The sequence below is a fragment of the Chionomys nivalis genome, chromosome 1 (genome assembly GCF_950005125.1).
Source record: "Chionomys nivalis chromosome 1, mChiNiv1.1, whole genome shotgun sequence".
Taxonomy (NCBI): domain Eukaryota; kingdom Metazoa; phylum Chordata; class Mammalia; order Rodentia; family Cricetidae; genus Chionomys; species Chionomys nivalis.
In genome coordinates, this window is record NC_080086.1 from 136,752,352 (window position 1) to 136,779,986 (window position 27,635).

At 48.0% G+C, this 27,635-nt stretch overlaps 1 protein-coding gene across 1 annotated transcript in view; it reads left to right on the forward strand.

The window, feature by feature from the left end:
* Nucleotides 1–4,388: 4,388 nt before the first annotated feature.
* Otof (otoferlin) overlaps nucleotides 4,389–27,635 on the forward strand; it is a 91,037-nt gene continuing 67,790 nt past the window's right edge. Inside the window, exons 1-2 of the mRNA XM_057766392.1 lie at nucleotides 4,389–4,467; nucleotides 24,311–24,369. Coding sequence (XP_057622375.1) covers nucleotides 4,389–4,467; nucleotides 24,311–24,369 — 138 coding nt within the window. The remainder of the gene's footprint in view (nucleotides 4,468–24,310; nucleotides 24,370–27,635) is intronic.

Consider the following 27,635-nt stretch of genomic DNA (forward strand, 5'->3'; position numbering starts at 1 on the left):
CCAAAGCTACAGAGAAACCCTGTCTCGAAAAAACCAAAAAAAAGAAAAGAAAAAAAAAAGAGAGAGATGGTTCCTGGCAGGAGTGAGTGGCTACTAGGGGTACCCTTGGAAAGTCACGCTTTTGGCCCCTGGTTCTGGTCTCGCTCTGTTTTCTCATCACCAAGCTATGAATGGAGCTGTCTTTTCTTGCCTCCGCACTATGCTGGTTTGAAACTGTTGTCTAAAATAAAGCCTGGCTCTGTTAAGTTGTTTCTGTCCATTATTTTGTTAGGAAGATATGGAAGTAAATACTGAAGCATGTGGTTTAGATTTGTCTCAGTTCATTCTGGGCAGGAATCTTCAGGGTTGGGTTTTCCTCCGGTCATCAAAGTCCTAAAATCCACATAAGATTTGCTTTACATAAACTGTCTCTCTCCAGAAGGCTTTTCCAGAGGCAAATCTAGGTCCCATCAAGTAGCCGGTCAGTGTTAACCATTCCAAGTCCATCTCTTCTCTCATCAGCCTGGGAGAAGTGTCACCTGCTCGGCTGGCTCTGTAGATGGCAGCTGATGAAGACACAAACACTAATGAACTCAGAATGCCACCGCAATCAGAACACTCCAAAGATACCCTCAACAGATGCCAGCCCATCATGTTTCCAAGAGGCACACACTCAAAAAAAAAGAAATCAGAACAACTAAAACCTATTGTGGCAAAGAAGCCAAAGGTGGGTGAATGGTTGCCAAGTCAGTGGAGTTCTACCTGCAGTTTCCTGAGTCCTCTGGGGGACATTGCTGCACAAAGAAAACATTTGATAGATCAGGATGGCCTCAAACATGAGATCTGCCTGCCTCTGCCTCCCAAGTGTTGGGACTAATAGGTGTGCACCACCACTGCCCAGCCAGTGAAGCTGTTCTTAAAAGGTGCCCTGTAGATCTGATGTGACATACAACAGGAAGACTTCCCAATGACTCCAGCTCTACAAGGTGACGCGCTCACCTCCTCCCCATCAGTGGCATCCCAGTTGTTCCAGCTCATGGACACATCACCCCTGTGCTGCTCTGGACCTTCTGTTTTTTTTTTTTTGTTTTGTTTTGTTTTTTCTGCATGAACTCTGACTCGGTGTATCTGGGGCAGTTTTTGGAATGGTCAGCTGGTAGAGATAAGCTATGTTAATTGGAACCGCTGTCATCTTGCCAATGGGAAAACTGAGGTTTGGTGACAGTTCCTAGGGCAGCTTTGAAGGGCTTCCACTCAACATGCACAGGGCTGCAAAGGGCTCCCTAAAATTCATCCTTTATAGCGAAACACAACCAGGGGACCCTTGGGAAGCAGGGGTCTGCTAAGTACCACCGAGCCTTACAAAGATGGATCTGTATAATTAATTTTAAAGGGATATTAAACTTGGTCTTTAAAATTTTTAGATATTTGATTTTATTCAGTATATGCATTTTCTAAGAATTTTCTAACTCAGAGTAATTAAATATGTGTGGAAAAGGTGAGCAGAACCTGGGGAGGGAGAAGAAGAAAATGAGCACCCAGAGAAATGGGTAAAGATTAAGGGAACGATTAAAAGAAACGGAGGCTCTTGGGTATCTGTAGGTTACTCCACTGGTGTAACTCTGCTTCGAGGGGTAACTCTATTACAGTGCATGAAAGTTTATTGTTTCTCCCCTTAAACTTACAAACCCTTGTATTACATTTATTTATTTATCATCTATGTGGAGAGGACATATGCTCTCTCTCTCTCTCTCTCTCTCTCTCTCTCTCTCTCTCTCTGTGTGTGTGTGTGTGTGTGTGTGTGTGTGTGTGTGCAGGGCAGTCCATTACTACAGCTCACATCTGGAAGCCAGAAGACCAGTTGATCCTCTCTTACCGTACAGGTCCAGGGATCAAACTCAGGTCATCAGGTTGGGCAATAGGAGCCCTCACTTGCTGAGCCAGTCCATCAGCCCAAAGCCTGTAGACTTTTTTTATGGTTTATTTAACTTTTATTTTATGTGCATTGGGTATGAAGTGTCAGATACCCTGGAACTGGATCTTCAGATAGTTGTGAGCTGCCATGTGGGTGCTGGGAATTGAACCCAGGTCCTCTGGAAGAGCAGTCAGTGCTCTTAACCACTGAGCCATCTCTCCAGCCCCGCCTGTAGACTTTTTGACAAGACACTGAGCTTCTGAGCCCTGTTTGTATTAGTTAGACTTCTGGCTATTACAGGATACCCTGTTCTTTGTCCCCAGCTGAGGATGCGGGAGGTTGGAGTCCTGAGTCTTACACCCTGCCCTACACAGAAGAAGCCCTGTGGCTTCCTAGCAAGGTACCTCCAGTGATGATCCCTATTTCAAGACCAGCTGCCTAAAATTCAAACCATGATCCCAGGGCAGAGCACCAGAAACCAGAGAAACCAGCATCCCCGGGGCACAAGCAGTACAGGGCCAGGTGGTCAGTACATTGCTACTTCTAGTGTTTGTATTTCATAGGGACCAGCCCTTGGGAGCATTTTCTAAGCTGCCTTATAGAAACTGCTTTCCAGACTCTAGGTGTGTGAGTGTGAGTGTGTGTGTGCAGAATCTGTATGAGTGTATGTTTCTCCAGACTCTAGGTAGGTGTGTGTGTGTGTGTGCAGACTCTACATGAGTGTATGTGTCTCTAGACTCTAGGTGTGTGCGTGTGTGTGTGCGTGCGTGCACAGACTCTAGGTGAGTGTGTGTGTGTGTGTGTGCAGACTCAGACTCTAGGTGAGTGTGTGTGTGTGTGCAGACTCTAGATGAGTGTATGTGTCTTCAGACTCTAGGTGTGTGTGTGTGTGTGCAGACACTAGGTGAGTGTGGCACACTTGTGTCCAGATTCTGGATGAGTGCATGGTGTGTGTCTCCCGACTCTAGGTGTGTGTGTGTGTGTGTGTGTACAGACTCTAGGTGAGTGTAGTGTGCATATGTCCAGACTGTATGGTGTGTGTGTGTGTGTGTGTGTACAGACTCTAGGTGAGTGTGTGTGTGTGTGTATGTATGTATACAGACTCTAGATGAGTGTATGTGTCTCCAGACTCTAGATGTGTGTGTGTGTGTGTGTGTGTGTACAGACTCTAGGTGAGTGTAGTGTGCATGTGTCCAGACTTTGGGTAAATATATGGTGTGTGTGTGTGTATGTGTGTGCACTCTAGGTGAGTGTGTGTGTGTGTGTATACAGACTCTAGATGAGTGTGTGTGTCTCCAGACTCTAGGTGTGTGTGTGTGTGCATGTAGTATGTATGCATCCATGTAGGCATATGCATGTGTTTGTGTTTATGCATGAAAGCCTGAGGCCAACCTCTGCTGTCTTCCTTGGTCTCTACCTAACTTATTTATTTAAAGACAGGTCTCTTTACTGAACCTGAAGCTTATACATTCAGAGAAGGCCAGGTGGTTATTAAACCCCAGGGATTCTCCTATCTCCACCCTTCCCTTGCCCCAGAACTGGGCTAGAAGCCCATGCTACTGCACCCATTTCTTTTTTTAAAATTTATTTATTTATTTATTTATTAAAGATTTCTGCCTCCTCCCCGCCACCGCCTCCCATTTCCCTCCCCCTCCCCCAACCAAGTCCCCCTCCCTCGTCAGCCCTAAGAGCAATCAGGGTTCCCTGCCCTGTGGGAAGTACAAGGACCACCCACCTCCATCCAGGTCTAGTAAGGTGAGCTAAGACAAATGCCAGAATCCAAATTCAGGTCCTCACGCTCTTGTGGCAGATACTCTACCGACGGAGGCATCTCCATTGCCCCTGGGTGAGGCTTTTCTAAGTAACACAGCACGATCCATCCGGGCTACCAGGCTTTCCTGTCCATGTTCCCCAGGCCCTCCAAGCACCCACAACCCTCATGATTAGCTAGACAGGAGCCACCATAGACTCCCCAAAACACCTGTGTACCAATCAAAGCCCAGATCATGAAATTCCTGATCCCCATGAAAAGAGGTGCCCTGACCCCACACCCACCCCATCCCCATGCCTGTTGCAATCTGTTGGGTCTCAGTGACATTGATCTTCCATGCTCCAAGTGGCAGGAGCTTCCATTCCAGGAGCTGAGAGAAGATACCTGAAGCTGGGCAGACCTTTATCTAGGGGCTGGTGCTGCTGAATAATGAATTCAGCGTGCATTCCCAAGCCACTGGCTGGGTGTACAACACACACACACACACACACACACACACACGCTACACACATGCTGGGCTGACAACTCAGAGGGGCGGGGCTGGCAGGGCTGCACGGCTCTGCTGAGCTGAAGAAGCAGCTCGCTGTGGTTGCCTTGGTCTCTGTGGGCAGCATCAGGAGGAGGCGGCAGCAGCCGGAGAAGAGGGAGGTGTGTGAGCCGCACTCAACCAGCTTGCTCCTTCCTGCTGCTCTGCCTGGCACTGCCCAGGCTCTCCTTGCCAGTATGGCCCTGATCGTCCACCTCAAGACCGTCTCAGAGCTGCGAGGCAGAAGTGACCGGATCGCCAAAGTGACTTTCCGAGGTAGGGAAGCCCCTGTCTCTGGGGAACCCCAGGTCTGAAAACTGACCCAGTCCATATTCTGTGAGTTGACAGAGACGGGAGAGGACTGGGAGGAAGGGTGGCAAAGTTCTAGCAGGCATAGTGGTCTCATGTGCCTGGCCTGACTAGCCTTGAGGTTTTCTACAATCCCCCAGACCAACACACCAGTGTCCTAGCAGAATGCAGATTCTTGACTCAGTGAGGCAGAAATGAGGGGTCCATGCCCACAATCACACAGATCTGAGATAAGGGCCCCAGCACAGCCTTCCTGGGACCCTTCCTTCTCTTCCCCCACAGACTGGTGTCTGCCTGCTGAATAGGAGTGTGTGCCTGAAAGGACCAGAGTGGCTGGCAGAAACTGGCAGCCAGCGGCACTCTGCCCTCCAGTGCTCTGAGGGTACTGGCCTTCCTAAGACTTCTGATGTCGCTAGACAGGAACATTACTCCAACCTCTCCTCCTATCCTCCTTCAGCTCATGGATTACGACCTACTGTGTATCGAATCTGGGATCTGACGTGAGGCAGGCAGACCCCAGTCTAAAGAGCTACATCTGGAGGGGCCTGGGAAGCAGTTAGCAGGCAGGCACGATGGGTGTATGGTGCAGACAGGCAGAGGACATGAGTACCATAACCAAGGCTGGGAGCTAGCGCTTGGGGAAGACTTCTAGGAGCAGACACTGCTCCCCTGCTGGCTGAGGGACAAGCAAAGGGAATTGATGACAGGAGAGGTAAAAGGAACAGTGTGTCCCAAAGCCGGGAACGGAGCTCCAGAAGGGAGATACAGAGGTGAGGAGCTGAAGCTGGGCATCACCCAGGGTATCTGGCAGCCCCCTGAAGAGTCAAGTAGAGAAAGACAGGGCCAGGTTTGCCTCTGTGCCCACCAGCCTCTGCAAATTACAGTTCAACCTGCCTAGCCACAGGAAAACCCTCTGGTCCAGGGCTGTCTCAGCAGCCTTTGGCAAAAGCCTATGTACTCTCCACTGTGGCATCTTCTCCTCAGAGGGGTAGAAGGGAAGGAACGGTGGTTCAAGATGTACACTGCCTCTACAGGTCTGCCAGGGGGTAGGAGACATGGCGAGTCACTAGACATCACTCTAGGCAGCTGCCTCACCCACACGGGCCATGGGCTCTCCACCTGCACAGTCTGCTGGTCACAAGGCTGGGTCAAGGTGGAAGTTCCAGCTATGTCTGCTGGCAGGAGGGAGGCAGGGAGAAGGGACTTGAGAGTGGGCTGGGCCACCTGCTGCTTTGCAGGACACCCTGGTGGCAGCTTGCTCTCTGCAGTGCCACCTGCTGGCTGATGCTGGCTTTAGGAAAACAAGTACATCCTTCAGTCTGGGGCCTGGTCTGTGCGCCACATGCGGCCCTGCACTGGGCTGCTTAGCTCTGGGTTGCCTGGTGGTTACAGTGTGATAGGCCAATCTCCTTCACAGAAAGAGAGACTTCCAGGGAATTAGTGGAGGGGTGGGGCTAGTGGCCCAATGGTCAGGTCTTCATCCTGTCTACCCAATCTTGTAATCTCTTTGATCTCTTCTGGGTTTCACAAGGAGTAGGCATCCTGTCCATCAGAGACTCCCATATTGGGGGTGGGCAGTGTGGGAAGTTGAACCCAGGGCCTCCTTTAACCATTCTATCTCTGAGCCATACATGCCCCAACCTTTTCTAGGCTTGAATTCACTCTGGCCCAGGCAGGTCTTGAACACAGACTTTCCTGCCTCCTCCATAGCTGAGATTATAGGCTTGCCCCACCAGGCCCAGCTTCCGCCTCTTCCATAGAGCTGCAAGGCCAAACACCCAGGCTGGCTGTAGCCCAGGCCTCCCCATTTCAGGTTGTCAAAGGTAGAGCTCCTGCAGCAAGAGGTGAGGGGTGGGCGGAAGGGCTACGGAAGAGAACAGTCAGATCTCCGCAAAGAGAAAGCTCAGATATTCACCAGATGTGTATCAGGTGGCGACTATGGGCACCCCAAACACCAGCCTATGCTGCCGTTCCTGAGGGAATCGACCAGCACATCCTCTCCTGACATCCACAACCAGTGTCCAAGCCACACTGTGTTGGGGAGGAATGAGAAAATAGAGTAGCTTCAAATAAAGCAGGTGCAGAAGGGGTAAGGGGCCAGCATGGGGCCTACGGGTGAAGGAGAGAAAGACCCTGTCCTGAGGAGTTTTCAGGGAAGCAGGCAGGCATGAACTCCACCCTGCCTCATTTACCATGGCTGGCCTGGGCCTCCCAACAGCAAACAGGGCAGGGCAGCCCCATTGCGCTGATGAGCCTCCAGCCTGCAGGAGCCATCTCCAGAGGAGGTCAGCTGGAGGATGCTTGTTGGCATCCCGTTTCTCTGCTCTTATGTCAACTCGAATCTCCAGAGTCATGGAATATGGGTGGGAGTGTCTGTCTGTCTGCCTGTATACCTTTCTGCCTGTGCTCAGCCCTTGTCTTCCCCCGGCTGCTGAGTTCCCAGTGTTAGGCTGTCATCTCTAAAAGCCAGGATTTTACACTACAGGGAGCACCAAACTGAAAAGAGGTCTCATGAACCAAGAGCCAAGATCCCTGGCTCCATTCCTCCCACTGGCTTCCAGCTCAGAGAAGCCTCAGGGTCCCAGAGGAAATGTTGGGGGTGGTCTATCCAAGGAACCATGTCTCTCAGAGCCCCAGCAGTCAAGGAGTGCTTCCTGTAAGGGGAGGCAGGGTTGGCTGGGAAAAGCAGCTTCTAGCTGGGTCTTGAACTGCATGTCTTTAAGTAGAGATTCAGGAGAGTGGAGGATGGGGGGTTGGAGGCAAAGCCACTCCAGATGAGGGGCTCACTGTTCCAGAGGCTGCCAGGTGAACTCCCAGCCAGAAGGAGAGCTGAGAAGCCAGCCCTGTGGCTAGAGGCAGGGAAAGGGAGGTGGTGACTTGCCCTGAGGACAAGATTGCCCCTAGACTTTGTTTTTCTTGTTCAATATGACTTTTTTTTTCTGGAAACTTCCCTGCCGTCCCCAGTAAGGGAAGCAGAGTATTCAAGGCCCCACCCTCAATATTTCCCTGGATGCCCAGGCCACTCAGGCATCTTTGCTCATGGAGGATGGGGCAGCTCATGGAGGATGGGTTCCTCTTTCTGGGGGCAGCAGACAGAAGGGCTCCCCAAGGACAGCAGCTGCAGTCTGGGGCAGGTATGGGCACAGCTCTGTACCTTGATATGGACACAAGGAATGTGCCCACAGTACCCTCCACTTCCCCAGCACGGGGGTGTGAGGGTGCTCCCTCTTGCCAGGATAGTGAATCTCCTCCCACTCCTTCCTTCCTCTCCCTCCTCCCTCTTCTCCTTCCCTCCCCCTCCCTTCTTCCTTCTCCCCCTCCTCCTCTTCTTCTTCCCTCCTCCTCTTCCCCTCCCTCTTCCTCCTCCTCTTCCCCTGAGCAAGCCCAAGTCATCCCCTCGGTCTTACCGCTTTGACAGGAGAAGGTATCCTCACGCTATGAAATGACTGTTAAATTGTCTTCTGCTACAAAAGCACTCAGTGAAAGCTGCTGGAAATGTACGGGGAAATGGGGAGCGAGAACGAGAGATGACTTGCTAATGATCCCCCAGAGGGGGAAGGCTTGCTTATCCTGTCCATCTTTACTGGATATGGAAAAAGCTACCTTTCTCCACCCACACCCATTCCTGGGACATATATATATATAAGCTTCAACCATTAAGAGGAGGGAGAATCACTCAGCCAGTTTCCACACCCCACAACTCATGGCCAGTCTTGCTTGTGAACCCTCCCCTTGTAATTCCCTCATGCCAATTATGTTGAAAAATAAATGTGTTATTTCACCTAGAAAGGAGGGTTTAAAAAGCCCACATATTTTACGGTTCCTTAAAAATGAACACTTCTTTACTACTGCCAAACGCTCTGTCCATGTCTATTTTCTTTGTCTCCTCAATGTTGGAAATTGTTTTCCGGTTCACTAAAAGCTTCATTTTAATGTGTCTTGTAAATCTAGTCATTAATCATCCATTCACTCATTCTTTCGCTCATCCACATATGGTATTTGAGAACCATCCACCTGCCAAGCTCTGCTCTAGACCCTGGGAGGGCAGCAGGGAGACCTTCAAGTGGAAGGGCAGTCCTGGTACCATCACTGTGAGTGTGCAGAGGATTGTAGAGAGGGAGGCCCAGGGGCCAGGGCAGAGCATGGCCAGGGAAGCACCCTGGAACCAGGAGATAGGAAGCCCTGACAAGGTAGGACAAAGGCAAGAGACAGTGCCAATCCAGCCACTCTGCAGCCAACTAGAGGCTCCAAAGTGGGTGGAGTCAGTGTGGGAGGGATACACTGAAAGCGAGGTGTCCTTGAGGGACAGGGACAGTATTCACAGGACAAGCCTACAGAATGAGCTAGTCTGGGGCTGGGAAGGGGGCTCAGTGGTTAAAGAGCTTGCCACACAATTGTGAGAACAAGTTTGGAGTTCCAGGACCCATATAAATATAAGGTGGGCACAGTGGCTTTCCTGTAATTCCACACCGGGACCGCAGAGACACGGATCCCCAGAGCAAACTAGACAGGAAGACTAGCCATCTGGGTGAGCTCTGGGCTTGACTGAAAGACTGTCTCGATGAATAAGGGGGGCGAGAGATACAGGATGAATCCTGACATAGACCTTGGGCCTCCACAAGCAAGCACATGTGTGTGCCCGTACACATGCAGAATTACAGATACGTGTAAAAATGGAAAGAGAAGAAAAGATTGGTGCAGTGCAGGGGTGCGCAGATGAGCCGGGGGTCTAGGAGCTGGGAGTGTGGTATAGAGGCCAGAAAACACCAAACAGTGGTTCAGTAGGTCTTGGTCACACAATGAAGCCTGAAATTTTTGCCAAGAGGATGTGGGGATAATTATGGTGGTAGGTGGGAGAATAGGAAACTGAGATCTGGTTCAAGAAAAAACATTCCATTTGGTTCCAGACTACAAAAAGGAAACCAGGGCAGGGTACAGCTAGGGCTGCGGGATAGACTGAAATGGTGGCCTGGCATTCAGAGAACAGGCAGCCCAGAGACGGTGATTGAGGGCTTAGGAAAAGATGCTTCTGGATAGAGGGCAGATGGGGCTTGTGGACTTGGATTTGCATTTGGAGAAGCAGGGGTCAACAGACTCAAATAGGTCTCCCTATTTGATCATCCCTATCCTAGGCTCTCGGATGACCCAGGAATTCTACTGTGGATGGGGAAATAGTGGAGCTAAAATGGTACTTGGAACAGATTTGAGGCTTTGGGGGGTCCTCCTCTGTTCTCCTGCCTGAATCCTCAGGCCAAAACTCCTGGAGCTGTGAGCATCCTTGTGGGCATCCCCAGGGCAGCCGGTCAGTTTGCAACAGGGGTGACTGTGCGGTCCTGACACAGGTGCAGGCCATGACCCCCCCCCCGAGACTATGATGCCTCCCCAACCCTTCAACTGTCCTCAGGGTGTCCCTACACTCCACTCTCTCTACTATAGAGAGAACTGTAGACACCTTAGATTCCACTAAGGATAATCCATTCTCAGCTCAGACCTGGCTGAATGTCGAGCCACCCGCCTCAGGAAGCAGCAACCATCACCGGAGGAAGGAATGCAGCCTCCCATACTACACGAGGGAAGACAGCCATAGTGCCCACCAACCAGGCGCTTTATGTTTAGAGATCTTAGTTTTCCTTCATTTGCTTTTTTTAAATTTTTATTTTATTGTTTTCCATGAGTATTGGTGTTTTGTTTGTGTATAACTCTGTGCACCGTGTGTGTCCCTGGTACCTATAAAGGCCACCAGAGAGTGACAGATGTAAACCATCATGTGAGTGTTTGGGAATTGAACCCGGGTCCTCTGGAAGAGCAGCAGCTGGTGATCCCTGCTTGCTTCAGTCCCTGCTTGCTTCTTTTAAAAAATGTGAATGTTTAGGATAAAATCAGCATTGTGCTTGTAGCAGTATTTTTACTCCACTTGAGAATGGAAAAGCATTCGCTCTCCCATCATGTACCTGAGTTCTCTGTTCTCTGTACAGCTTGCGGATCGCTAGGGTCACAAAGTCCTCCATCTGTCTCTGGATTGGGAGAACCTAGCTCCTGGCATCTGCTAGCTCCACCGCAGGCTCCAAGGCAGCACCTTCCCCTTCTCTGTCTCCATGGTCTTGCCTGAAGAGTGGGAACCAGTGACATCAGTAACCGGGAGAAGGATTGAACCAAGTTAGAGAAACTGAGCTCAATAAGTTCATCTATGACTTGAAATCCCTGCCCTAGCCCTGCCTCTCAGCCGAGCCCCGTCCAGGTCTGACATTCTGGGTGTTGGTGGGTGAGGAAGCGGAAAGAAATGGGTGATAAAATGACTCTTGAGTAAGAGTAATTCGTGACAGAGGGGCCTTCGCTTAGCTGAGACCTGGAGACCCAGGGAGTCTCTGGTCTCCTGGGCCTGTCTCTGTGAGCAGCTGGTTTTCAGAGAGGACATTATTTAAGGAACTTGCGGAGTATCCTTTTGGGGGAGGGAATTATTTCGAGTTGAATTTCTTTGTCATACTGTGCCACCACTGGTCAACAAGAAAGCAAAGAGCACTCTGTGTAAGAAAACGATGGGTTGTTCCCAAAGAAAATTACCAACAAGCAGACAAGAAAATCATTAGGGAGACGGAAGATCTGACACATCCCTCCACCAGCGTCACTCTAACTAACAGGGTTTTCTGAGATATTAAGCCTCAAAACTGAAGGCAACACCTTCGTCTGACAGATCTGTGGCGTATTTGCTGTGACAGGCAGCGTGCTGAGGAGCTCAGGGATCCCTACATCGCACAAGTCTGACATCGGGCTGCGAGATGGTTCTGTAAGCTTGGCAGTCTGAGTTGGGTCCACAGAACCCACACGGGGTGGACGGAGAGAAGCAACTCCAGAATGCTGTCCTCTGACCTCCACACTTGTACCACAACATGTGTAACCACATACACACATCATCCATTCATACTATTAACTAGGGGGGATTAGAAAGACTGACATTGTGTGAACTCTCAGGGAAGTCTTTGACAGTGGAATAGTGTCATCTACAGATGTGCTTGCTGGGCTGCATTCATAACTACTGTGGACTGCAGGTGGCACGTGGGCCTCAGGTTGGACACATCCACACAGAGTATGTTCTTTGGCCATAATGAAATTAATTATAAGACCAATAGCAATGGGATATATTTAAAAGCCCCGGATATTTGGAATTAAATGGTAGCCATCTTTCTAACCTGTGGTCAAAGAAGGACACAAAGGAGAGATTAGAAAACTTTGGTGGGTGGGGCTATACCTCAGTGGGGCAGCACTCGCCAGATGCGCACGCCACTCCTGGTTTGAGCCTTGACTCTGCCCCACGAGGTGCAGAGGCAGAGAGAGGAACTGCCACACGAGTGTGAGGACTAGAGTTCAAGTCCCCAGCACCCACAGAAAAGCCAGAGAGCCGTGCAGATCTCCTGCAATCTCAGCACTCAGGAAGCAGAGACAGGGAAGCCCCAGGGGGAGCCAGCAGGGTAGCTGAATGGGATCTGCAAGCTCAGGTTCAGGAATGGAGTCTGAGTCCTTAGAGTGAAAAACAACTGAGGAAACCACCTCTGTGTGTGTGAGAGTGTGTGTGTGAGTGTGTGTGTGAGTGTGTGTGTGCGTGTGTGTGTCTCTGTGTCTGTGTGTGTGTGTGTGTGTGAGAGAGAGAGAGAGAGAGAGAGAGAGAGAGAGAGAGAGAGAGAGAGAGGACAACGGCTCTCATAAGCAGAGACATAAAATCCCTTCACAAATAGTAGCCAATGGAACAGCAATATAGAAGGATAGTGCATCAGGACAAATGAGTTTTATCCTAGGAAAGCAAAGTTCATTTTAAAATTATGAAGTCAAAGCCTTTCCCCATGTAAGCGGAAGAAATGAGAAAAGCTGCACACTTGGTTCTACCCATCGTCCCACAAAATCGTGTGGCAAAATTCAATACCCACTCACAATAAGTACTCTCAGCAAAGCAAGAATAGAGCAATTTCTTCAGTCAGGTAAAGGACCACCCCCAAACTACCCAGCTAACACCGCACTTACTCCACAAAGCCTGAACATTGACATGAAATACAGCACACCAAATACAGACAAAACGTGTCTGTGGGAGCAAAGGTCACAATGGTGAAGGCGCCAGTTCTCTGTAAATTACTGCTGTATAGAGCGAGCACAGTCCTATCAAAAGTTACAACAGCCTGCTTTGTAGACACTGGAGACGATTTTAAAATTGTGTGAGATGCAGAGAATCTAGAATAGCCAAAACCACCTTAAAAACAGAAGTTTGGAGTCTCTCCATTTCTGTAAAAGCCTGTAAAGTCATAGGGACCAAGTCAGTAACACCAGCCTAAGATAGCAGACACTCAGGAGGCAGATACAGGTGGATCTCTGTGAGTTCAAGGCCAGCCTGCTCTACATAACGAGTTCCAGGACAGCCAAGGATACATGGGAAGACCCTGTTTCAAAAAGAGGGGGAGGGAAACTGGAGGGATGGTTCTGAAGTTGAGGGCTTGCTGTGCAAACATGGGAACCAGAGTTCAGATACCCATGCCTATGTGGTCTCACAAGCACCTGTAACCCAGGACAGAGGGGAACAGAGACAGGAAAACTGTTGGAGCTTGCTGGCTGTCAATCTAGAGAAAAACAAACGAAGTCCTTTCATTGAGGACCTCAAATTGAGGACTTCAAAGGAGTAACATGGAAAGGGATAGAGGGGGACTCATGATGCTCTTCTCTGGCCTCTGCACATGCTCGCGCATAGGCATGCAACATGCATACAGGCATGTGCATACACCACACACACATACACACATATATATAAATTAAAATAAAGCTATACAATAAAAACTATAAAACTTGTAGAAGAAATTTTAAATGTGCTTGTTATATTTTGGATTACACAAAAAATTCTGAAAGGACATACAAAACCCCCACATTGTAAAATACAAACCCCCCAAAACTAATGAATTTGGTTTTTCTTTTCTTTTTTTCTTTTTGGTTTTTTGATACAGTGTTTCTCTGTATGGCCCTGGTACTGGAACTCACAATGTAGACCAGGATGGCCTTGAACTCACAGAGATCCACCTGCCATTGCCATTAGGTATAAATTAGATTTCCTAATAATTAAAAATTCCTATTTATCACAAAATATACTTAAGAATGCAAGAAGGCAAGGCACACACAAGATGAAAATATTCACATCGATGCAAATCAATAATGAAAAGACCAATGAGCAAACCTTCTAGAGAAATCAAAGACTTGAGCAGATGTCTCATAGAAAAAGGCCAAAATAATAACCATATAAATGCGATCAACATCATTAAAGATACGAACATCAAAGTTACAAGAGATACTACCTCATGCGCTCTACAGTGCCTGGAAAAGTAAACATTCTCACAGGCAGCAGATAGTTATGAAATGCCAAACAGCTGCTTCTTTGTTTTGTTTTGTTTTTTGTTTTTCAAGACAGGGTTTCTCTGTAGCTTTGGAGCCTGTCCTGGAACTAGCTCTTGTAGACCAGGCTGACCATGAACTCACTGAGATCCACCTGCCTCTGCTTCCCGAGTGCTGGGATTAAAGGCGTGCGCCACCACCGCCTGAGTTTTTATTTTCACGTTGCTGATTGGTTTGTGGAATAGGGGCATCACTTTGGAAACTTCTTGGCAGTTTCTGATAAACTTACACAGATAACTATCCACTGTGCCCGCAATTCTGCTCGTAGGCATTTCCACAAGAGAAGTGAAATTACATGTCTACAAAAGAAGGTGTTTGAAAAAGTCACAGCAGATTTACTCATAACTCATAATAATGAGTAGATAATAATTTACTCATAATAATCCCAGTTTGTTTTCTATTGCTGTGATACAACACTAACCAACAGCAGCATGCAAAGGGAAGCACTTGTTTGGCTTAGAGATTGCAGTTTCATCATTGAGGAAGTCAAAACAGTAACCTGGAGGAGGCTGGAACTGAAGCAAAGGCCATGGAGGAAGGCTGCTTACTGGCTTGCTCAGCTTCCTTCCTTATCTGCAGTAGGACCACCTTCCCATGGGTGACACTGTCCACAGTGTACCAGGCTTTTTCTTTTGGGTCACCTCCCAGCTCCCGAATCATGACACAGAGACTATTACTAGTTTTCAATGTTCAGCCTTAATTTAGCTCTTTTCTCGCTTGCTCTTATAACTTAACCTGTTTCTCTTCATCTACACTTTGCCTCGGGGCTTTTTACCTTTGTGTTTTCTGTGTATCTTACTTTCCTGCTCTCCCTGTGTCTGGCTGGCAGCTGCCTGGCTTCTTGCTCTGGGAATTTCCCTCATTCTCTCCTCTCTACTTCTCCTTTTATTCCTCTCTTCTCCTGAGTCTAGATTCCTCCTATTTGTTCTCTCTCCCTGCCAGCCTTGCCTGTCCTTTCTCCTGCCTAGCTTTTGTCCGGTCGGCTCTTTATTACAACAATCAGGTGCCTTAGGCAGGCAAGGCGAAACAGATACAATACATCTTTACACAATTTAACAGATGCAGCACAAACAAATGGAACACCCCTTTCCACGGTTAAAGAAAGAGTCTGCATCATAAACAAATGTAATAAATCCTTGCCCAGTTAAAAAAATAATATTCCACAACAGGTGGGACTCTCCCATAACAATTGATCCTCGAGAAAACGCTGCCCCACAGTCGTCCCACAGGCAAATTTGGTGGAGGTAGTTCTTCAGTTGAGGCTCCATTTTCCCAGGTCACTTCAGTGGATAAAACAAGCAAAGATAACTGTCTAGCATAATAAGACAATCTCAGAAGCAACCTAAAAGTCTATGAACAGAACAGCCCCACACGTTGAGTTTTATCCATACAACAGAATATTACTCAACAGTGAAAATCCACCATGTGGATGAGATCTGTAAACGAGGATTGAAAATAACAAGGAAAAATGCATCTATGTTTAACACGTACTTCTCTCTGGTCAGAATTTCTAAGTAATACACTGGAACTATTTACATTTGTAAGTATTTACATTAGTGTGTATTATATGTAGTCTAGCGATGGTTAAGAGTATATCAGAAGATGTGTGTGGATTAAATGCAAATGTCACAAGATTTTATAGAAGGAATTGTAGCACCCACAGGTTTAGATATCCATGGGAAATTGGTTCCAGGCCCCTCAGACACTGAGAATAGCTATACTGATGTATGTGACAATATGAGTGAATCAGAAAAGAATTGACTAAGAGAAGCCAGACACACATCTGGGGGCTGGAGCAATAGCGCTCGTCTTGTAAGCACAAGGGCCTAGGGTTAATCCTAGAACCCACCAGGCATATACTTAAAATTCCAGTGAAGGGAGGCAAAGACTCGAGATTCTGGGGCTCTTAAATCAGCCAGCGGAGCCTACTTGTCAAGTTCCAATGAGAGACCCTGTCTCAAAAGAGACAGCGAATGGCACTTAAGGAACGACTCCCAAGGATATCTTCCGGCTTTTATATGTGCACAGGCACACGTGCTCCTGCACACACCCACATGCTCCTGCACACACATGCACATGTACATGTACCTGAACGCATCTGTATTTGCAAGGATATGTACACACATGCTCCTTCACACACATGTACCTACACCCACATGCTCCTGCACACTTATGTATCTGTTCACACATGCACCTGCACACACGTGTTCCTTCACACACATGCACATGTACCTGCACACATCTGCACCTGCAAGCATATGTACACATGCTCCTTCACATGCATGCACCTGCACATACACGCTCCTGCACACATATGCACACATGCTCCTGCACACACATGAACATGCACACACATGAACAAATGTAACACATCTTTGCCTAGTTAAAGTAATAGTCTACAACAAAGCTGGGGAAAAATGGGGCAGGAAGGTAGTTCAGTGGTTAAAAGCAATTGTTGCTCTTGCAGAGGACTTGGGCTTGGTTCCCTGCAACCACATGGTGACTCACACCCATCTATAACTCCACTTCCAGGGGATATGGTGTTATCCTTTGACCTCCAAGGGCACCAAGCATCCATGCTGTGCACATATGTGCAGGTCAAACACTCACACATAAAGTGAAATAAAAATAAGCTTTAAAAGATTAAGACAGGGGCTGGAGAGGTGGCTCAGTAGTTAAGAGCACTGCTTGCTCTTCCAGAGGATCTGAGCTCAATTCCCAGCAACCACATGGTCAGTCACAACCATCTGCAATAAGATTTGGCACCCTCTCCCGACCAGCAGGCATACCTGTAGACAGAACACTATATACATAATGGGACAGAAACTGGAGCAGTTAGCTGCTGGCAGTGGCAGGTAGAAATTAGCTGGGAAGGGGTCTGGGGAATACTCTGAAGAGCTGAAAGTGTGCTGTATCTTGACTGTGTGGTAATTAAACAAGTGCGTGCATTTATTAAGAGCCATTAAAATATACCCTTAAGGTCTGTGAATGTAATTTTTACTTAGTTAAAAAAAGAGTCATAATCACACTTAAAATACCTAAAACTTGAATAATATTACAGGTGAGTGAAAAATCGTTTCTAATTATACGCTGCTAAAATTACACTATAAATGTGATTCATAGTAGAGGAGACAACTCTTATATTTAGCATGTAACTTAAAGGCCTAAAGCAAAGACAGGACCATTGCATGGAATGATGACTGCATTCTACATAGGTAATAAAATGTGTGCCCATGCTGTTCCAAAGGCTCTCCCTTTCCCCATTTCATGGGTGAAGAGACTAAGTCAAGCAGAAGGAACTTGGTGGGGGCACAGACTAGCAAGTGGTAGAGCTGGCTCAAGAGCCACCGCATCCACCAAACTCAGGACCAGAAGATGACTCAGCAGGTGAAGGCACTTCTGCGGCAAGACTGGAGATGTGGGTCTGAGTCCCGGGACCCTAGGAGGAGGTAACTGACCCCATAAAGGCATCTTCTGACCTCCACATGTACTTGTGGGGTGGACCCCCCACATTCACCATGCTTTCATACACAATAATCATAAATAAAAAAACTTTTGACCATCTACGCTCACAGCAACTTGATTTTATGCTTAGATTTGCTTCAAAACAACTTCTTGCCAACTGTCCTAAGGTTCCAAGACATTGAACTGGTCCAGCATGATTATTGCCAGATTACAGGCGATGATTCTGAGACCCCATGAGTGGGACTACCAGCGCCAGGGCTCTGAGCCTTGATTGGCAGCTCCAGGCCCACCCACCCCTGCCAAAGGCTGGCCTCTCCCTCACGCTCAGAGCAGTAGTGTCCTGCCTCCTGGAGCTTGTAGGATAGCTGGCCTTCCAAGGAAGGCGACTGACTGGAAGTGGAGAGATTGTGAAGTGGAGAGATTGTGAATGCAGCGGGACCTTCTCGGAGAACTCCTACGGAGTAACAGAGGAAGCACTCACTGTCAGGGGAGGAGGGGGCCTGGAGGAGCTCTACCAGGTTCATCTCAGGAAATGCTTAGTGATTTCATGACTTTAAGTAAAGCAAAGAAAGAATTAGGACTGGGCCAAGTGTCAAAGAGTGTTATGTTCTATCTCTCAGCTCACACGGAGCAACAGTGGCTGGAGGGTTAGATCCCAGCAAAACCAGGTTGTGGCGGGAATTTGTCTTGGGTCTATCTTGCACTATAGATGGTTACCACTCTCAGAACCAAAGCTCCATTTTTTTTTTCTTCAAGACAGGGTTTCTCTGTGTATCTTTGGCTGGCCTGGAACTTACTCTGTAGTCCAGGCTGGCCATGAATTTACAGAGATCTACCTGCCTCTGCCTCCTAAGTGCTGAGATTAAAGGTGTGCGCCACCACGCCCAGCTAGCACCAAAGCTCCTTTTGAGGAGTTTTTGTTGTTGCTTTTCTTAAGTACAAAGTTGTACCAGGCTGGTACTCTCAAACTCTCTATGTAACTGTGCCGGTTAGTTCTTGTCAACTGGACACTTGGAATTAGAGTCACTTGGAAAGGCGGACCCTCAGTTGAGGAATTGCCACCATCAGATTGGCCTGTGGATATTTCTATGGGTATTTTCTTGATTAGTGATTGATGTAGGAGGGTCCAGCCCACTCTGGGCAGGTAGTCCTGGGGTGTTTATGAAAGGAAGCTCCGCAGGCCATGAGGAACAAGCAGAGAGAAGAGTTCCTCTGCCACAGCTTCAACCTCAAGGTCCTGCCTTGGCTTCCCATAATGCAATCTGTCTGCCAGACAAAAGCCCTCCTCTCCCATGTTGCTTTTTGTCAATTTCTTTTTCACAACAGAGAACCAAACTCGGACAGTAGCTAAGGGTGACTGTGAACCCCTTCATCCTCCTCTGGACAGTAGCTGAGGGTGACTGTGAACCCCTTGTCCTCTGGACAGTAGCTGAGGGTGACTGTGAACCCCTTTATCCTTCTCTGGACAGTAGTTGAGGGTGACTGTGAACCCCTTCACCCTCCTCTGGACAGTAGCTGAGGGTGACTGTGAACCCCTTCATCCTCCTCTGGGCGGTAGCTGAGGGTGTCTGTGAACCCCTTCATCTTCCTCTGGACAGTAGCTGAGGGTGACTGTGAACCCCTTGTCCTCTGGACAGTAGCTGAGGCTGACTGTGAACCCCTTGTCCTCTGGACAGTAGCTGAGGATGACTGTGAACCCCTCGCCCTCTGGACAGCAGCTGAGGGTGACTGTGAACCCCTCATCCTCTGGACAGTAGCTGAGGCTGACTGTGAACCCCTCATCCTCTGGACCCCACTCAGGTCTTCCTTCAATAGCAGCTGAGGACAGACCTCTCATTTCTCCCATTACCATGAGAATTCAGGGTGCCACTTCCAGCTCCATCAGGACCCTTTCTCAGCTCTCGAGCTTTGAAAATTTGCATACCTTCTCTCCTGGAATTCCCAGCTCACCACCCAAGCCCTGGGAAGCCTGGAGTCTGTTATTCTGGTATCTGCTTTCATGCCTGGCTAACTCCTGCCTTGACCCGCTAGGCAAAGACTCATTTCCTCCCCATCTACCTTCTCTCTTCAAGCCAGCAGTCTAATTCTATCTTATATAAAAGCTTCTCCGTGCCTGACACGTCTCTCCCTGTGGCTTGTAATAAGCTCTTAAAGGCAGCATCCAGATTCTAATTATCTCAGTTCAACGTCCCTCCATGAAGGCTGAACAACAGGGCCGACCCAGGCCGGGGAGGGAGAGACCCCTTGCTGCCTGTGGAAATGAAGGAACTTATGGAGCAAGCAGCCCTCTGGGCCTGTGTCTCGAGCAGGGCCAACTGGAAAAGGGAACTTAGTCTGCTCAGGTGGCATATTTTGTGCTGTGCAGTCACCTCCCATGGGACTACAGGGCGTCAGTCACCCTGCACATAACCCAGGCACACAGCACACCTGTATATAGGAAGCTAGCTGCAGGGTGGGGGGTTTTAGATGGCAAATGACATAAAGGTTCATTCTGTTAAGATCCTGAACCCTGTGAGTCGTGATGGGAATATCAGACAGTGTGGGACTTGCAACTCTGAGTTCTTCTCTGCCCTGACAGGCTAGGGAGGGGGTCGTTTCAAACCGCATAGCTCTGCCACCAGAGTGAGGGTGCTGTTCAATCTTCCATTTACCCTCCCTCTCACCTGACCCCTCTCCACACAAGGAAGAGATGATTTTCTTTCAAGCTTTAATTCTCCATCATCCCTGTGGCGAGAATGGGGATTGGGTATTAGGATGTTTAATGGTTTGGTCCTAGGCCATTTAAAACGAAGCGGAAATGTCACTGAGACGGGTGGCAGATGAAGTGGACGGTAAGTGGAAAGGAACTTGAGCACAATGCGGTTCACGGTCCCCAGAGATAAGCTGGAGGGGTGGAGAGTCCCCCGCTCTCCCCGGAGTAGACAGGGCTGCTTGTTAATCCCCCAAAATGTGGCTCTTGCAAAGCGAGTCAGTGTGTGCCGTTTCCTTAACATATTGCTCCTTCCGCTGTTTCTGCATGATTCAAGCAAATATTTATTTGTATTTGTGTGACTATATTGCATGTATATAAGGAGAGAGAGTCCCACTCCCCTGTCTGAGACTATTCCTCATGGCTTCATCTCCAGAGCCCAAGACACTGAGGTTTTTAGTGCTTCTCCAGGTGGACCTGAGCTGTGGTGTGTAGAGTCTACAGTGACTAATCTCATTGTATTTTACCTCCCCTTCCCAGGGTTGTGGGAAGCTACAGAGGAGTGCTTCATGCAATTCAAAGCCAACCCCGCCTTACAGGACCCCCACTTGCCCTCCCACAGCTGAGTGCCCCAGCTTTTCATTCCTGGAGACCCCTGAGCATTGCCCATATCCGAGGCTCATTAAGACCTTATAGGATGAAAAGGCCTTTGATTATTCAGAGCTGTGGGTCCTTGGGGAAGCCCAATGCACAACAGCGCTCACCTGATTCTCAAGTTATATTGCGCGTGCTGCCCGAGGGAAAAATTAGCAGAGGCACAGAGCTCAAACGTCATGGCTCACGCTTCCTCCGCCTCTGCTGGCTGCCATCGAATGCGAGGTGGAGCTTAATCTTTTCGATTTTCTTCCTGTGTTTTGTCCCTGGCTAGTGCTAAAGACTCTCTGTCTCATCTAGTCCCATCCATTTTCTGTGTGTATTACTTCTCTGCTTCACAGCGTCGCCATCATTATCTCAGATGCAACCAGGCAACCCTTTCTACATTTACCTGCCACACACGCAGGCACGCGCACGCACACATGCATGCACACGTGCGCACACACACTTGCACGCCCACTTACTTGTTTCTGTTCACCCAACATTGAAACCCCCCACTTCCTAATCAGGAGCCAGCTCTACCCCCTGTGTTATAAAAACCATTCAGGCCCTGGAAGTCTCTTATTAAACAGAAGTAAATGGCTAAACTGGCCAGGCAGGGTGGCTCACACCTGGAGGACAGCTGAGAGTTCAAAGCCTGGCTGGGCTACAGTGATGACGCTGTTTCAGAAACAAAAGACCAGGCCACTGAGGCCCAGAAAATCTGAGTCAGTTCCTAAGGGGAACAAGCCCTGGCCAAGCCTCTATGCTCACCTGCCTCCTTCCTGACACAGGATTCATTCTGTCCTTTACTGGCCCAGCGCTACCCACACAAGGTCTTCAGACTTTCTGGGAGAAGAGCATGTTTCCCTAATACCAAATTACTTGGCCACCCAGCCATGGGCACCAGTGACAAGCCACACTTACTCCCAGACAGGATTGAGTTCAAGTTGGGAAAGGCCTTCTGTGACATAGACCGCTGGTTTAGGTTGGTGAGGATTTGAACGTATTTCCTTTTTGATTACAAAAGTAAAATATGATCTGTAAAGAAGAAACCATCCATAGTAAAGGATACACATCAGAGAAAGAGTGTCTAGTATACACACGGCCCTTGTTCTAGCTTAACACCACACACACACACACACACAAAGCCAGATGAGATGGCACAAGCCTGACATCCCAGTAGTTGAAAGAATAAGTCAAATCTTGAGAGTTAAAGATTAGCTTGGGCTATATACCAAGACTGTCTCCAAGAAACAGAGCAAAACAAGCAAACAAAAAAAATTTAACTCACATATAATATACCTAATGTACAATAAGAACGTGAAGCAAGTATATGCTTGCAGAATCTACTCTTTATCCACAGATGACCACTTAGTGATTGCAGTCTTTCCATGTGGGTGCAGAGAATATGCATATACAACTGGGAAGTTGTTTTCGCTGAAGAAAGAGGATGTTAGAATGTCACCTTTTTTAGTACGGAACTGACAGAGCATAAGAAGTTAATTGTAAATAATAATTTTTAACTTTATCTACTTGGTTTCTTTCTGATAGAAATTACAACCCTTGTCATGGGATTCCATCCCGTTCTCGAACAATGTGCACCCTGCCTTATCGGTGTCATTTCTGTATCTCATTCACACTTGTGTCTTGGGCATGATTTATATGACACTGACTGGGGTCTGTTATAGTCCTGTGGCTTCCCCTTTTATGGTCCCTTGAGAGTGAGATCCTGGAGAAGTTGCTCATCCTCCCATCTAGAATCCCCATGGCCCTATACGTCAAGAATTCTAGTGACTATTTCTCATGGTGGTTTGGACTGCTAGGTACCTTCACCCATCCCCATTAGCCTGCCCCCACTCTCTACAAATCTGATTCTTCCAGCTGCTTGGCCCAGACTGGACATGTCTGAAAAGGTGATTTCACCATTTCCACTCAACAATTCCCATGTGAGGTGTGTAAATGTCAGGGTCCGGTGCAGAGGGTGGCCTGAGACATGCATGCTTATCCAAACCCTCTATTTCCTGTGCCAGCCAGAAAGGAGGGGCTAGGAGCAAAGCACAGGGAAGAAGCCCACTGAGCCTGCCTTTCTGCAAAGGGGGCACAGAAATGGAAAGACCATTGGTCACGGGTCAGGAGAGCCACAACCTGAGCACTGGCTGGTTGCTGGGCGGTGGTGGCGCACATCTTTAATCCTAGCGTTTGAGAGGCAGAGGCAGGTGAACCTCTGTGAGTTTAAAGCCAGCCTGGTCTAACTACAGAGAGAATTCCAGGACAGCCAGGCCTACACAGAGAAACTCTATCTCAAAAACAAAGAAGAGCTGGAGAGCTGGCTGGCTGCTGGCTGGTTGCGTTTCCAATTGGTTGAAGGTTTTTTTTTTTTTTTTTTTTTTTTGCTCAGTTCAGACAGAAATCCTGAGCAGATAAAGTGACGGTGCCCCTAGAATCCGCAGCCTGTGTCTTCAGCCCCAGCAGGTCCAGCTCCCACTGTCCCCTGCCCCCCAGCTGCCGCTCTTTGGGACTCTTCAGTAGTCACGCTCTCCACCGTGCTATGGTTCTCCTCAGAGCCACCTCAGAGCTACCAGTACTGGTTACTGGCCGCTTCCAACACAAGCAGTCTTTAGCGTTACCAGCCACTGGTGCGTTCTTGCTCAACGCACCTATAGACTTCACCAACATATGTAGTAAAACGATCTGAGAGAAACTTCACACAGATCGTGTGATGGCCCGTGATTTTAACCGGGAGGCAGAGGCAGGCCTGCCCAGAGCTATGCAGTGAGACCCAGCCTCAGACCAGAAAAAAAAAAGAAACATTATTAGGACTTCCTCATGGCGTGAGGGGAGCAGGCCACACACCACCCTAATGGCGGGAGGTGGTGCTGCTTAGACAAAAAGCAAGGGCTCACGCATGCTCAGAGTCCTGTTGGCTAACTGAGGACTTTTATACACAGTTTGGCATCATGGGCCTGCCTGGGCAGCTTGGGGACCCAAATGGGGATACCAGAGGAACAGTCACCGCCTGGGACTGCACAGAGCGTCTGAGCAAATTCTCCAGAGCAGTCCTCGGTCATCTCTTAGAGGAAGTTGGGCCCTAATTCTTGGCCCTGGTTTTGTCTTAAGCAGAAGATCCTGCGGTGGCTGTGGATATGGTCACAGAAGGGGTTAGACCCCACAAAGCCCCACTAGTCTGCAGAGGCCCACTACCCCTTATCAACCAGGCTTCTGCTGTGGCGGCAGGGCTGGGGAGTGCAGAAGAAGACCAAGGGCCCCCCAGGTAGCAACAGAAGAACCCCGGGTCCACTCTTCTACTCTGGCTACCCTGGGCCTTATTCTAGGTTTCAGTGTCCCATCTATAAAAACAGAGTTGATGGCATTTGGCTGCTAGAAGGTCAGATAAGAGGTTATGTGTGGGGACTTCTCTCATTCTGGGGGGAGTTGCACAGCCATAGGGTCAAATGCTGCTCTGATACTCTCAAGAAAAGTGTTGTATACATAATAAATAAATAAATCTTTTTTTTAAAAAAAAAGAAAGAAAGAAAAGAAAGGTGTGTCCCCAGCTCACTGTCTAGACAAGTCTGATCTTACATTCTCCTCCATTCACAGGGCAGTCCTTCTACTCCCGGGTCCTGGAGAACTGTGAGGATGTGGCCGACTTCGATGAGGTAGAATATCTGTGTCCCTGTCCCCTTTCCAGCAAGCTCTCCTCTCTGCCCACCCCCCACCCCAGGGTGGCGGTGACCCTAAACCCTGGGTGGCTTCTTTGCAGCCTGCTTCATTGGAGTGACTTTCTGGGAGGAGATGGTGGTGATGGTTGTGGAAGCCTCCACACAGCGGAAGCCCATCCAGTGAGTAACAGCTGGGCGACCAGACCCAAAGCTGCTGCCAGATCTGGGCCTCTTCACTCCCTATAGAGAAAATGCCACCAGAGATCTAAAGTCAGCGCAAGACTCTCCAGGGCATCAGGGAGGGTTTTTCCTCTGTGTCTCGTGGTGTCCTTGGAGTAACCAGGCCACCAGGGCTTCTACGATGCCCTTCTCACATGAATTCAGCCTTTTAAGAGCACCAGATACTCGTCCCTAAGTTCTCAGAGCTTCCTGGGTGGGAGCATTGAAAGACATACGCACAGTGGTCCCCTAGTTTGTTTTTCTTCTAAACCATAGACTCAGAATCATTGAATGTATAAAGCATTCGCTTTAGTTTATGGCACATCGTCTTCTTGGCCCCATGAGGCCCCGCTTATGTTTTTTGGTATGCACGTGCACATGTGTGTTTTTCTCACACACTATCATTCTAACGTAGGCAACAGAGTCCTTTTGGTTCTCTATACCTCTTTGCATGGTTTGGACTGCTGTAAGCGTATGTTTGTTTATTTAAATGACAATGTGTTAAATATTTTCTTTTCTACTTTTTCACTATATACTGTTTATAAGTCCCATCTGTGTTACATAGCGCTGCATGGGACACCTCCAACAGGGGGTGACCGACCATCCCAGACTGCCCGGGATGGAGACAATTTTAGAGAAACAGACTTACAGTACTAAAATGGGGAGCTCCTGGGCAAGCCAGGATGAGCTGGCCCCCTGCCCTCTCTACCAGGGAGGGTTCCTAGCTCATGGCACTAGAAATACAGAAAATGGTCTCCACACTTTCCCCGCATCTGTGTGAGTGTCTACCCAAGATGAGCACCAGCATCCAGAATCTGTGGCTTTTGGTGCTTTCTACACTTAATGTGATCCAGTGCTGCCACAGCCTGTGAGACAGAGAGTGATGCTTCCTGTGCCCACATCCTCTTCCACAGCTGGGGTTCCCAGGCCCCTGACTCTCACCAGTCCAACAGGGATCTCTTATTTACTTTGCAGGTCCCTAATTACTAACGGATTTGAGCATCCCTTGATCATGCCTTCAGTCTTTTAGTTCCCTTTTTGGCAAATTGTCATATTCCTTGCCATTTTATCAGTTAGGCTGTCTGGGTTGTTGCTCTTCTTTCTTACCGATCTTCTTAGTATATTCTGGGTACCAGTCTCTGTTGATGTTAGATGTTTAAAATGCCTACTGGGAATGTAGCTCAATTGTTAGGGTGCTCACAGCCTGGGGTCAACCCCTAGCGCTGTATAAACCAGCCACGGTGGCACATGCCTGGAATGCAGCACCAAAGAGGTAGAGGCAGGAGGATCAAGGAGTTCTGGTTGTCCTCAACTACATATCAAGTTCAAGGCCAGCCTCAGTCAGATGAGATCATGTCTAAAATGAAAGAGACAGTGCATGTGTGTGGGGGGGGCGGTATCGTTCCCAGTCTATCAGCTCTCTATGAACTAGGTCAAAGATCCAGCTGTTGTTTTGCTTATTTCTACCTCATGTTCTGTTAGCTGTGGCTTGCTATATTTTGAAACTGTTACTAGTTGCTATATGTTCACAATAGCTTTCTCTGCATGTCCCTTTTCTCATCTGCTAGCGTAAGGTTTCCTTTCTTGTCCTCCATGATGTTTGCATTAATGTCTATCTTATTGGATCCTAAGGCTGTTACCTAGGTATTTGTGACACATGACTGTACTCTAGTATTTGAGAGGCTGAGGCAGGAGGATCACAAGTTTGAAATCAATATGGACTTCCTTTTCACACACACACACACACACACTGCAAATCTCAGATTAATTTTCTAGACTATCTTTTCTATATGTCCATGTTTTTAAGTTTAGGTGTATCTTATTAAGAGTTTTAGATTTCATTTTATACCCATTATGAGTGTTTCTGGTTTTTAAAAGAATTTTTTATATGTGTATAAATGTTTGCCTAATATATGTGTGAGTACCATATGCATAGTGCCCACAGGGACCAGAAGGGGGCATCGGGTTCCCTGGAAGTGTGATTACAGACGCTGTGGGCCTCCGTGTAGGTGCTGGGAATAGAACTGGGGCTCTCTGCAAGAGCAGTCAGTGCTTTCACCCGCTGAACCATCTGTCCAGCCCTGGAGTTTCTGTTTATAAACCATTTATTGTTCTATCCATCAGCATCTTGTTTTATATTTCCCTTCCCTTTTGTTTGCTCCTTTTCAGCTTGCCATTGCTTGATAAGGTTTAATTGAAAGATCATAATCTTTTCGACAGTTACCCTTATGAAAACTAAAGTCCCTACTGATAACTTGTAGAAATCAATTAGAGTAGTTTATCATTAGTGTAGTTACTTTAATATTTTCTCATGCCTCTTTGGTTTCTCCACCTCATTCCATCTCTCATGTCGATTCTGTCTACATAGGGCATTCTTTAACTTTGTCCACTGCAGTCGGTTTATTTTATTTTATTTTTTTACTCTTTAGGGACCCACCACCCAGCTCCCAAATAAATACACGGAGACTTATTCTTATTTACAAATGCCCAGCCTTAGCTTGGCTTGTTTCTAGCCAATTTTGCTAACTTAAATTATCCCATCTACCTTTTGCCTCTGGGATTTTACCTTTCTTTATTATACTTCTTTATTTCCTTCTTACTCTGTGACTGGCCCCTGGCATCCTCCTCTCTTCTTGTCTCTCCCCTCTCTTCTCCTCTCTTCTTCTATTTATTCTCTCTGCCTGGCATCCTCGCCTATCCTTTCTGCTGCCTAGTTATTAGGCATTCAGCTCTTTATTAGACCAATCAGGTGACTTAGGCAGGCGAAGTAACACAGCTTCACAGAGTTAAACAAATGCAACATAAAAGAATGCAACACATCTTTACATGATTAATATTCCACAACAGTACTCTATACCTCTTCCACGAAAGAAGTTTTTATGCAAATTTTATATGTCCTGGGGATTAAACCTAGAGCCCTGCACACAGTAAGCAAGTGCGCCATCACTAAGCTAGACTCCAGCCTTACTGAAAAGTCTTTGTTTATTACATTTAGTTAGTTAGTTGTGTGTGGAGGGTGGCATCACACACCAACACACCAAGAA